The sequence below is a fragment of the Caretta caretta genome, chromosome 1 (genome assembly GCF_965140235.1).
Source record: "Caretta caretta isolate rCarCar2 chromosome 1, rCarCar1.hap1, whole genome shotgun sequence".
Lineage (NCBI taxonomy): Eukaryota > Metazoa > Chordata > Testudines > Cheloniidae > Caretta > Caretta caretta.
In genome coordinates, this window is record NC_134206.1 from 347,856,041 (window position 1) to 347,868,705 (window position 12,665).

The 12,665-nt window shown below is 50.2% G+C and overlaps 1 protein-coding gene across 2 annotated transcripts in view; it reads right to left on the reverse strand.

Annotated features, from left to right (window-relative positions):
- Positions 1 to 506: 506 nt before the first annotated feature.
- Positions 507 to 12,665, reverse strand: part of SLC35B4 (solute carrier family 35 member B4) — a 28,254-nt gene continuing 16,095 nt past the window's right edge. Inside the window, exons 9-10 of one of the 2 annotated variants that reach the window (XM_048836714.2) lie at positions 11,712 to 11,787; positions 507 to 1,363 (exon numbers count right to left, since the gene is read on the reverse strand). In XM_048836714.2, coding sequence (XP_048692671.2) covers positions 1,210 to 1,363; positions 11,712 to 11,787 — 230 coding nt within the window. In that variant the 3' untranslated portion in view covers positions 507 to 1,209. Of the gene's footprint in view, positions 1,364 to 5,454; positions 9,101 to 11,711; positions 11,788 to 12,665 lie in introns of those variants that run through there. The other variant, XM_048836713.2, reaches the window with a different exon arrangement.

A 12,665-nucleotide genomic window follows, 5' to 3' on the forward strand; every position in this document is an offset into this window, starting at 1 on the left:
CTTCATGGCTTTCCATCACAACTTCAGCAACCACCACCCCTCCATTAAACCGTCTCTGCAAAACTTCCACCCTGGCATCAACTTCCTGGACACCAGGATCAGCTTCAACAAGGGAACCCTACAGATCCCTAGTTCGTTGTTACTAAGCAGACGGGCTGCTGTGTTTTGCACCAGTTGGAGCTTTTCCAGGGAGCATGACTTCAGCCACTTCTGCAAAGTAGCTGAAAGGTGCTAAGTACTAGAGTTATAAGGTCAGGCGAGATGGATTGTCTCAGCATTAAACAGTCTCCTGGAGGCTTGGAATGGATACAAGGAGAAGCAGCAATTGTCAGAGTATTGCTGAGACAGTACCAGAGGCGCCGACTTACAAAAGTGCCGGGGGGGCAAGGGGGTGCTCGACCCCCAGCTCTGCCTCAGGCCCTGCCCCCACTGCACCCCTCCCCCCAAGGCCCCACCCCTGCCCTGCCTCTTTCCGCCCCATTCCACCCTCTCAGTAGGAGGCGCTGAACCTCGGGGCCTGCCCACGGGCACTGTGGGTGGGAGGGAGCTGAGCGGGGGGCTGCCGGTGGGTGCTCAGGACCCACCATCTTTTCCCTGGGGGTGCTCCAGCCGCAGAGCACCCTCTGAGTCGGCCCCTATGGACGGTGCTGTCAGACCAAAACGTGTGCACGCATGTGGCCTTCAAAAAGCCGGTTGTGCCTCTCCAGCAGTTCGGAAGCAGGTGGCAATTCTCCAGGGCAATTCTCCAGGGGTGGAAAGTGGCTTTTGATTGATCCAGCTGGTGGGGGGTTAGAAAAGCAGGACGCTGGCAACCGTTGGAAGCAAAGAACCCAGCAAGCTCCGGAGAGCTGTCGAAGGAGGAGGACACCCACTCCAATGGCAACAGTGTGTACCAGCACCTGCCATCCGCCTCTCAATCACAATGATTCCAGGCAAGCCGAGCCTGCCTCCAGCTGGCTACGGAGTCGGAGATGAAATAGGCAGAGGACCGTCTTCATTTATGTTTTGTTCCACAAATTCATAAAATCCTCCCCCTAGGGAGCCTTGCTGCAAAGATTGCACAGTTGGGGGATTTGCTATTTCCGAGGCACACGAGGAGAGACAGTGCATCAAAGTCTGAATGTTTTAAAGAGCCAAGCCAGCGAGGTAAAAGGTCTTTTCTGGCCCCACCTCTCTCGCTCCCCATGACTTTGCTCTCAAAGAGCCTGATCAAATTCCCTGCAAGTCAATGGGATTTTTCCTCCCCATTGACTTCAGTGGGCTTTCGATATGTCCCATGGGCAGAGCTGCTCTTGACCTGCGTATCGTAGATATGGCCATTTCCTGCAATATCCTGGGCAAATCTGATTGAATTACCTTAAACCTTATTGAGTTAAGGTTCAGTAACTTAAGAGTTCATTGTATTAAAAATGCAAGAGTCTATGTATCACTGTGGGATTGTACATAATGTCTGTAAGGAGGAGACCTAGAATCATAGAATCTCAGGGTTGGAAGGGACCTCAGGAGGTCATCTAGTCCAACCCCCTGCTCAAAAGCAGGACCAATCCCCAATTAAATCATCCCAGCCAGGGCTTTGTCAAGCCTGACCTTAAAAACTTCTAAGGAAGGAGATTCTACCACCTCCCTCGGTAACGCATTCCAGTGTTTCACCACGCTCCTAGTGAAAAAGTTTTTCCTAATATCCAACCTAAACCTCCCCCACTGCAACTTGAGACCAATACTCCTTGTCCTGTCCTCTTCTACCACTGAGAATAGTCTAGAACCATCCTGGCCAGTGTCAAGCCTGGGCAGTATTATGAACTTCAAGGGACTCTTTGAAAACAATGTTCTAGACCTGGGTTTCTCAAGCCCCGGGGTCAGGAACCAAAATTGGGTTGCGTGACAGCACCTGTGAGCTCGCCTCCCTGCTCCCGGCACCACAACCTCAGGGGTCCCAGTGCCACTCAGGTTTGGCTCAGCCGTCATGATGATGGGAGTCCAGGTAGGCCAAATTTGAGTGACTGGCACTGCAACCCCATGACTGAGGTCACAACTTCACTCTCACACATTTGGGTCGGTCGGGGGGCAGGACCAAACATAATGACCATACGGGGTCAGATCAATGGGTCCATCTAGCTCAGTATCCTGTCTTCTGACAGTGGCCAGTGCCAGGTGCCCCAAAGGGAGTGAACAGAACAGGTAATCATCAAATGATCCATCCCCTGTCGCCCATTCCCAGCTCCTGGCAACCAGAGGCTAGGGACACTTCAGAGCATGGTTTTGCATCCCTGCCCATCCTGGCTAATAGCCATTGAAGGACCTATCCTCCAGGAACATATTTAGTTCTTTTTTGAACCCTGTTTTAGTCTTGGCCTTCACAACATCCTCTGGCAAGGAGTTCCACAGGTTGACTGTGTGTTGTGTGAAGAAATCACCCCAAGGCCTCCACCCCCAAACTATTTACTAGGTCACGGCAGGTGAAGAACATTTACAAGTAGGTCCTGAGCCTAGAAAGGTTGAAACCCACTGTGCTAGACCAAGTTAAGTGGGATTCCTAGGAAATACTTGGAAGGAGGGGAAGGCAAATTCTCACCTCCAGACTCCACCGTTCAAATCTGTGCCCTGAGGAGAAGCCCATTGTCTGCAAAACCTGTAGACATATCTTCACTACTACAATGATCAACAACCCCCTTTGAAGATCCATGGGGCCTACACATGCCTGTCACCACAGATGGTGTACCTCAGACCTCAGATCTTGGCCTCCTGTAACCCTGTCACTGAAGGACAAGATCAGAGGCCAAGAATGGATGAAGGCATGACTCAGAGATTCATGAGGATGCTGTTATCAACTTGTGACCACTGACAAATCCCTTGGGGGAGGGTTGTGAGGGACTGATCACAGGCCAGAGCCCTTGCTGGAAGTGGAGTGATCTCTGGTAAGCTCATTAGCAGGCATGTAGGTTCTTTGATTGTTTTTAATATGTTTTCTCTGCAATGCTTTTACCTATGGTAATTGCACTGTTATCACTTCTGAGGCAAAGGCAGCCAAAGCAGGGCTGCTGAGGCAATCTGACTTGCCAGGGAACTCAGAGTATAGGCAAGGGTCTGTGCAACCTGGAAATACACTGGTCAGGAGGGAGAGAGATGTGGACTCCACCCAAGGGCGGTGACAGCTGGAGTGCTGAAGGCCTAAGAGTAGGTGCCCATGCTGGACCATTGGGGGTAGGGAGGGCGGGGGGAGGTGCAGTTGCCCTGAACTGTGACAATGCAAATTACTTCCCCCCTCCATTTCCCTTGTCAGTAAATCTCACTTTTTTTTTTATCATCCTGGCCTTTGCAGCTGCTGATTTATGTTCACTGTAATGAACGAGGCTCCACAAAAATGAACTGTGCTGTCAGGTGTGATTTATGAAGCCATCTTTACTGCTCGCAGAATCATCTTCTTCCCCTCTTGTTTAATTTAGTGACAGGAGCCGGTTTTATACCTCAAAAGCAACCAGGACTTAGATCTCCAAAGGAACCTTAAGGTTTTCTTTTTGCTTTACAAGTCCCTTGTTCCTTTGACCCCCACAGTGGGAAGGGCTGAAGACAGACTGAAGTCATGAATAAACACTAGTACACTCCCTAAAAGGCAAAGATTTCACGCTAAAACCTCGAGCTTTTATGAATGAAGAGCCCAGCAGATAGGGATGTATTAATCAGACCTCGGCAATGTTAGGGGAGAAAGATGATTTGTTCGATTAGAGATATAGACTCCATAACTGCTGTGGAATTAAGTGCAGCTATTAAATGTTTAATATGTGGGATTTATAGGTGTGTATGTTAACCGTGAAATTACAGGCAGGCTTTGAAGAGGTATCTTCGTGAGCACATTAGCCCTTTATAAAGTGATTGAGCCTTCACTCGTGTATAGAAGGACCTCCGACATCTGCTTTTTTTATCCACTCACGGTCCCCACTACTCAGCTTTACTAGAGGAAAGCCTGTCTGAGGGTCTGCCTTCGGTCGTCAGTGGGCAGCAAGAGCCAAGCAGCAGGGGCTGAACAAAGCACTTTTGAGGTGCGGCTGCGCACCAAGCTTTTCAGGTGGCAGAAGCTTGACTTTCGGCAGGGACGTCGATATTTAGACACCTCAGAAAGAGGCCCGATTTTCAGATGTGCCGAGCGCTCAGCAGTTCCCACCTTAAACACTGGCCCACTTAGCGAGTTGGCTCAATAGGGACTTAGGCCTCTAAATTTAGGCACCCAACTTCTGAGAATCTGGGCTCATGCGTGAGGTGTTGCATCCCTGATCATCTTGGCTAATAGCCATGACAGGTTGCATCCCTGATCATCTTGGCTAATAGCCATTGCTGGACCTCTCCTCCATGAACTTATCTAATTTTTTGAACCCTGTTATACTTTTGCCAGCTCAACATCTCATGGCAATGAGTTCCACAGGTTAACTGTGTATTGTGTGAGGTGGAGTTTTGCTTCTAAGGGATAGGCCAGGGGTGGGAGAAGGCTGTGGGACAGATGTAGGGGCTGTAACAATACAGAATTCTAAGACAACATTAGGATGACAATGACTCTATATCCATATGCTTGGTCCTAGCCCTTCAAAGAAACCTGTTGCACCCTGCCAGTTTGCTACCTGGGTGAGGTTCCTTTCCAAAACTTTGGTCATATGGCTAGGGTGCGACTCAGGACACCTAGGTTCAATTCTCTGTGCCCCCGTTCATCATCTGTAAACTGGGGTGACTAGCACTGCCCTACGTTACAGGGCTGTTCTGTGTAGAGCATGAGACCCCCAGGCCCCATTGTAATAAGAGGCGAAAGAGATATCTGCGATGGGTAGGCTGATAAGGATTGTGTGAAATCTGAGTTTAGAACAAGCTAAAGTAGCCACTGCTCTCTTTAGAGCAATTAGCAACTTTAGAGCAATTAGCTTTAGAGAAACTTTAGAGCAATTAGCTTTCAAATCAGCCTTACCCTCCCAGCTAGAAAACTAAAGAGCTTGGTTTTCAGCTCCCACTGACTTCAAGTAGAGATGGGGAGGTTCTGCCCCACTGGAAAATAAACCTAGTTTCCACCACCCAGTTCTGACTCTGATTCAGCTGCCATCCTCTGTTCCTCCTGAGTGCGAGTTCTTTACTGATGGGCAGTCCAGATCCTCCAGAATGGGATCTGGTAGCAGCAGGAAGGTCGGGGCTCCTTGATTGCTCAGCGTTCATTTTTGTTTGCAAGCCAGCACTGAGACCAGTTACTGACCTTCTGGACTGAGCTGGGGCACACTGTCATTCGCAAACGCTGGGGCTGGCTGGCTGCTCCCCGGAGGGAAGGTTAACCCTGAAACCAGAGAGCCTGCTCTGAAGCCCACCTGTCGAAGGCAGTATGACTTCAAGGCAGCAGGACGTGGGCTACTTCCCTTAGCAAAGTGTGCTCAGCAGAAGGAACATACAACAACAAAAGTCACAGTCAGCAGTCACAACAAAAGCTAAGGGTCAGGAGCAGATTTATTTAACAATAGAAAAACCTCAAACCTAAATCTCTACTTCCATTAAGAAAGCATTTCAGATCTTTGGGGTTGGGCTTTTTCAAGTGTCTATTTGCATATGCGCTAAATCACTGTCAGTCATTCAAGTATACAATTTAAAAACAAGTCCCCTACCCCTACCGTGAGGACACTGACAGCTGACAGAGTGTCTCTAGATAGTCCAGGTTGTCTCACCATTTTCCTTCCCCTCTGCCTCTCATGAGTTTATAAAGACTATCACTTAGAGATACTAGAATACCGGAGGGAAGCCATCCCTACTGGTGTCTGGTGATAACTACTCTGCAACACCTAGACTGTCTTGTAAACAGAGATAGATGTAAAAACATCCTGGTGATTTCATTCAAATAAAATCCAGATACAGAGCATGGCAAAAAAACTGCATCACATGAAACAGGAGACCACATACAGTGTAGCTGATAAATGAGAGCAGCCTGTGTACAAATACATTCCGTTCACTTTTACACTTGCCAAGCTATTGTTTGGCTAGCAACAGTGAACCCAAACTACTTGAGTCACATTCACGGCTAGTGTAAACGGGTTCCATGTGGAGTGGAGGCCAGTGCTGAATCTGACTCCATGTCTCAGCCCCATGCCAGATTTTCACTCTTTGATCTACAAGCTTTACTGCTGCTCTAACACTGAATTCTACTTGTGCTGAACACATTCCCTGCTCTGAGTCTGTGTAAAAAGCTTTCCCCTGCTCCGTGATGAAGATCAAGGTGGAAATCTTACTTCTGGGCTAGTCTTTCCCAAGGTATGTATATACCAGCTGATGAGCAGAAGCAGGGTTTAAACCAAGTTATTTGTGGGAAGGAGGGATAGACCTTCCAGTGAACATGCAGGCTTATTCTCCCCCTGCCTGAGAAAATACCTTGAAAACCATGTGCCGTTTGGGGCACTCCAAAGGCAGGAAGTTTTGCTCCTCAGAGATATTGCTCTGAGTCAGCAGATGCCAACTCCATCCTGCTATGGGCGGCTTCACAGTTACAGGAAAGAATGAACTTCAAAGGCAGTGAATCCCTTCCCGTCTACTTGAACACTGATTGTAACATAGGGGTGTTTGCTTGTGTGCTGTTCTCTGACAAATTAGAGGAGCAGCCAGTGGAACAAGTCTTGTTGTCAAACTCAAAGAGCGTTAGGAACAGTGGAGCGTGAAAAGGATAGGCTGGCTGATTATGCCCCTTTCATTTAGTCTGTGTTATAAGCAGACACTTTCAATAGCACAGGAAGGAAGGAAGCTGTAAATTAGTTTGACCAGCTGCTCAAAGTCAAGACAGCTGAAAATGGGGAGCTAATCCGGCTATGGAACAGTTCTAGGAAGTGGCATTGCAAGCTTCCCCACAAGGCACCAGCTGTGACCTCTGGGGACCTCTGCTAAAGGTCATCACTGTGGCTAATTCAGTCCTTGTTCTCTGCTGAGACAGCCAAAGGCTGCCACCCTCAGAGCTACTTATGATGGCTTTCGCTCTTCTGCTATCACGGCTTATTCTAGCCAGATGCTCAGCTAGCTGCCTGCGGGCAGTAAATGTAATCTAATATGGGAACGTGTTGGCTTTGTATTCAGATTGGTTTATGCCTCTTAACATTCACTCATTAGCAGAGTCCCAGCAGTGTACTCACTTGCGGGTTTGTTACTGCACATTTATCTTTCCTCCTTGCTCCTAAAAAGGACAATACAGAACCCTGCCACTATTAATTCTCTATTGCTACAACCCCTGTGCAAGCTCATTCCTGAACACTGCTGGCCAGGTCTACCACAATGCACAGAACTTGTCTGTGCACTTGCAGCCGAACAGGAGGATACGCAAATCCAAAGCCTCACACGGGGGGGGGGGGGGGGGGGGGGGGGGGGGGAGAGAGAAATGGCACGGCACAAAGAACTGGCACACCCAAATCAAAGCGAGGATCGGAAAGGTTGGCTCCTTGACCTTGCCAAGTCATTTAGCAGGACACTAAGTGGAAGCCATCTTTATGGACCTGATGTCACAAGAGCGCCACCCCTGGTTGATTCAGAGGCTTAAGCAGCAGCAGCAGAGGGGGAAAGAGTGGTGAACACAGGGAAAGCTCCATGTTAGACCTGAGCAGTAACTTCACCATGGGATTCAGAGGACAATCAACCATGCAAAGGCCTTCAACATGGTTGACTTCATCTGAGCCCTTCGGGGGAAACACCTGTAATTTCACTGGGCATGTCACTCAGCAGGGTGGTTCTCCTCTGCAAATGGAATGTAAAAGAGGCACCTTCTGATTGAAGAGATCTGTTCCCTAGCTGCACTCAGGAACACAAACAAAGCCTCTACTCTTAGCCACGCAGAGCCGACAGCCTCCAGCTCACTCACTCTTGGCTATTGCATCTTGTGCTCCAGTAGAATAGTCTAAATTCTAAACAGTCTCATCTTGACAAACCCACTGGACTCGGGTTGCTAGGAGTCACTGGGTTCTAATTTGGCCTGCAAAACCCTTCCAGTCCAGCTGGGTTCTTTGGATCAGGGCTGGCTTTACTACGCTAGCCATTAGGATGGGAAAAGCGACCTGGGAACTGGACACAGCTGACCAGGACGGAGTCCCTGGTGCCATTTGTCACCTGCGCTTTAAAAGGTGACCTGCAAAATGAAACTGAGTCAAGCCCTGATCTTACGTATGTCCGGAGCAGGAGACCAGGACAACAGCGTGACTGACCTTTTAAATGTCTTTCCCAGCTCAGTGACACTCTCTCACACGTCTGGGCTCACTGAAGAGCCCACAACACGATATCCCAAATGGAGAGTCTTGTTGCAGGCTCTGCGCCGGTGCAGAATGCATCCTTCCTAGCCACGTGCACCGAGCCAAGAACGGCAGAGGACTTCACAGAGGGAGCAGGAGACTTGGGAAGAGTCGGTAGCCGCAGCGGTTTTGAATGCCCCCTGCAGCTAGGGAGCCAGCCCAGAAGCCGGGGCTTGGCATCCATGCTTTGCGATTGAACTTTACAACGCTGCGCTGGGCATTAGCGGCACCAGGCTGCGAGTAAGGTAATGAGAATGGTAATGGACAGCAGCCAAAGAGTAAAATCAGACAGGTGGGGAGGGAGGGTGGGCCGACAGCACCACAGGCAGGGGGCCAGTGCCAGGCCAGCGTCTAACAGACGCATCTTACCTTTACAGTATTAAAAATTTTAAAAGGACCATTTTAAAATGAAAGGGGCTGCGAGCCGAACTCACTAAACTCGTTCTCTACATGTTCCCCACAGCTTGGCGCAGCCAGCAGCTACTCTGTATTACAGAAACGACCCCTCTTGCAGGGGAGTCCCTGGTGCTCTGCCCTGGAAAACCATAAAAAAAAAAGTCCTTTCTGAGACAGTCCTTTACTCCTTCTTGGCCTCCTTCTTCTGTTTGGCCAGCAGAGGCCCCAGGCTGGTCCACACTTCGGTGTACATCAGTGTGCCCACAAAGACAAAGAGGGTGCCCAGCCAGTGCCAGGCGGTGAAGGGGTTCTTGAAGTACAGGATGGAGAAGATGAGGCTGACAAACTTGCGCAGCGTCACCACCAGGGTGACGGTCAGGGAGGTGCACTCCGTGGTGAGGATGAAGACTCCCCGAATGCACACATATCTGGGTGGGGCAAGTTAAGGGCACAGCGAGTGGAGAGAAGCGCAAGCCGGTGGTTGGCCGTTTGAGAACATGGGGGCCTTGGGTGGGTCCAGTGGACGGATTAAGCCCTCAGGAAAGTGAAACAGATAGCACCAGCTTGAGCCAGGGACAGTGCAGCTAAGTGCTACTTCCCGACCCGCAGAACCCCTGCCATTCCAACCCTGAGCTCCTCCTGCCCAGCTCTGCCAATGCCCCTCCAGCCTGACCCATAGTCCCTCCTCCTGGCCTCTCCCCACACACAGAGCTCTGCCTATGCCCCTCAATCCTGCCCCCCGCCCCACCCTCCTATTCCAGTACTGCTCTCCCCGCACACACAGCTCTGCTGATGCCCCTCCGTCCTGACCTGCAACCCTCCTTCCACTCCCTGCTCTTCCGGCCATGGGCCCCCACTCAGCTCTGCTAAACTCACTCCAGTCCTGCAGCGCCCCCCAGGCCTTCTGTCCCTGTCGCCCAACCCAGTTCTGCAAAGGCCTCTCACCCCTGAAGGAAGCTAGGTTTGCTCATGTTCTTTTAATGCTAAAATATTTCTTATTTGCCCATCTAGCTTGTTCTTCCTCCCTGTTTCATGGTTTCTGTACAGACACTGCCCCTGCTCATAGCCATGACAGATATTCACAGGTGCTTCTCCTGCTGCCCCAATCGCCTACAGTCTGAAGGCTCATCTGCCCCACATAGCTGCAAAGGCACCTCAAAGCTACCCCCTCCCCAGGTTCTAGCCATCCATTCATGCACAATCCAAACTAGCCAATGGAGCACGGCTGGGAGATCTTTCTGCTCCTTTGCTCTATGCCCTGTTCCCGGAAGCTGGGTTTGCAGGCTCTCTGGTAATTCCTACCAACGTCCATGCACCTTTACAGCTCTCCCAATACAAGGGATGATACGATGTCCTTCAACAGAGGCCAAACCCTAGGAGATTCAGGATCACTACCATGCACCTTTAAGTATAAGAGCTAGTAGCCTCATTCCTCACATTCAGGGCTAGACTTACGTGACTTAAGGCCACCAGCCACAAGGGAATACTCAAGATCCACCCCTGCCCCCACCCGGAAAGAACTGACTTTAAAGAGAGGCACAAAATTTGTTCTCCTCTTCTGAGCCCTTAACATGTTTCCATAGCCGTTTGCAGTGCCTATATGAATCCCCCCACTCCTCGACACCAGCCAGAGCTCTCGGAGAATCCAGCCATCATAATCTCAGAACCAAACACAGAGCTAGAGAAGCTGCTCTCTTAAAGAAGGGTTAAAAAGTTGCACTGATGTGCTGACAGCACCTGCTCAAGACCAGGGAGGCTAAATCTAAGAGCTATCAATCCTCCTGCTGCAGGGCATAAGCTGATAAACAGCAGGAGTGGAGAAGTTTCTTCCCCTCCACGCCCCCTTGCTAGAATACAGGAGGGACGTGTTTAAGGAGGGTTTTTTTTTTTTTAACACCAAGAGGCTTGTGAAGCAGTAGAAAGGCTCCTCACTGGGGTGCAGAGGGAATAGTGAAACAAGGACCGATAGCTGGGGCGGGGGGGGGGGGGGAATTTCTAAGACAAAGGGGTGGTAGAATTTCGACACAGAGCCAGCCGGCTGCCTTTTTCGGGGGATCGGGAAGCTTCTCACTGATCCATCTTTCCCCTTCCCCGGGACAGGCAAGAGTATTTGTATTCACAGGAATATTTCCACCCTCCTCTGACCCAGTAAGTGTAGAGGACAAAGGTAGAGTTCAATGATAGGCAAGTAGAGTTGCCTAAGTGCTAAAGCCAGTCAGTTGTCAAGTCATTCCACACACACAGGACCCTAGGCTAGCTTCTGCTGCTACTTGACTCAAATTATATATGCACAGCTGTCTGGATCTCTTTCCAAATTTCCTCTGAAGTATCCTGCAGTGGCTGCTGTCAGAGAGAAGGATACTGGTCTAGGTGGAGTATTGGTTTGCTGCAGTGCAATGGGAGGTGGCATATTGTACTAGATGAACCATTGTTGCTTTATACGCAGGTGCACATAAGTTGCCATTGCAGAACAGATCAATCCTTGCACAGAGATTGGGAGGGAACAGAAACAGAAACCCCCCTTCCACATAAAGAGCTTACAATAACCGCAAGCCATAGCTCGGCAAACTGCAGGAGCATCTGTCTCACCCCTGTATCGCCGAGGTGTGTTCATAACAAACAAGCAACCAGAGGGTGCCATTATCAAAATGCTTGGGTCCCCGTCTCTTCTGTTGCCTTCACTCACTGCATTCTGCCTGAATTCAGAGAGCAAGAGCTTCCCTGCCTCACAGGACCCTCTCTGCCTGCCTTTTCCAACTTGACACGCACACTTTCAATAATTATTACCCGTAGAAGTTTAGCTGCTGTGTCCATACCTTACATCAGCTCAAGCGACCTGTCGATGCCTCTGGTCTCTTGGACACTACACGCACGCTGTTTCAGCAGCTGACAGCTCCTCTTGCACATCAGCTCTGAATTCAGGGAGGTCTAAGAGCACAAGGCAGGATTTACACAACTGACCTTTTGGCCCCGTTTTCTCAAAACACTTGAATCCCTGCTGCCTGCCCTGGCTCTGCCGCCAGTGTGTTTGAAGGATACTGAGTGATGACGTTCACGACGAGGTAGAACCACATGATAGGTAAGGTCAGCCCGATCCCCGGGACTTGGAATGGCTCTGTGAGGAGAGAGGAAAGAAGAAAGGTCCATGTCTGATCTCAGCCCAGTTTTTAATGGCACAAAACCACAGGCAATGGCAATGAGCCCCCTTCTTGGTGGTCTCAGCAGGGAAGCCTCTCAATTGCATCTCACTCAGGGAGGCCTGCAGGAAAAGCTGTGGGGAGCTTTCATTGCGGCTGACGATGCTGTACCCACGCTAGGGATAAACACACCACAGCTCTGGAGACGGAAGGGCATTCAGCACCAATGGCATTCTAAAGCATACTGGAAAGCAGTAACAGTTGCACATGCTCCAGGGGCCCTGGGCCCTACCACCTGGAAAGGGGCCCAGTTCTGGTTCTGATCTAGTGGGGTAACTTGACTTTTATTGCTAGACAGAAACATCATGGTGAGGTGCCATCTCTTACTGCTCGCTGGTGTCTCCTGCTGTATGTGCATTACACACAGAAGCTGGGCAAAGCTTTTGCCGTGATAAGCACCATGAGAGCTGTGCATTTCAGAATTCTCAGCCGAAGACGGGTCCACTATCAAGCAGCTATTGGCGGTGAGAACATGAATCCCAGTTTGCACGTGCTTCTGCAAGTTTTTTGGGGAGGAAAGGAAATCTCACAAAGGCAACACTGTGCTGGCAATACCCCACTGGAAAAGTTCGTGTGAAAAACATGTGTCATTTTCACACAGTTCATCTACCCGGACACGCATCACGGGCTAGAGCAGGGGTGGCCAACCTGTAGCTCCGGAGCCACATGCGGCTCTTCAGAGGTTAATATGCGGCTCCTTGTCTAGGCACCGACTCCAGGGCTGGAGCTACAGGCGCCAACTTTCCAATGGGCCGGGGGGTGCTCACTGCTCAACCCCTGGCTCTGCCACAGGCCC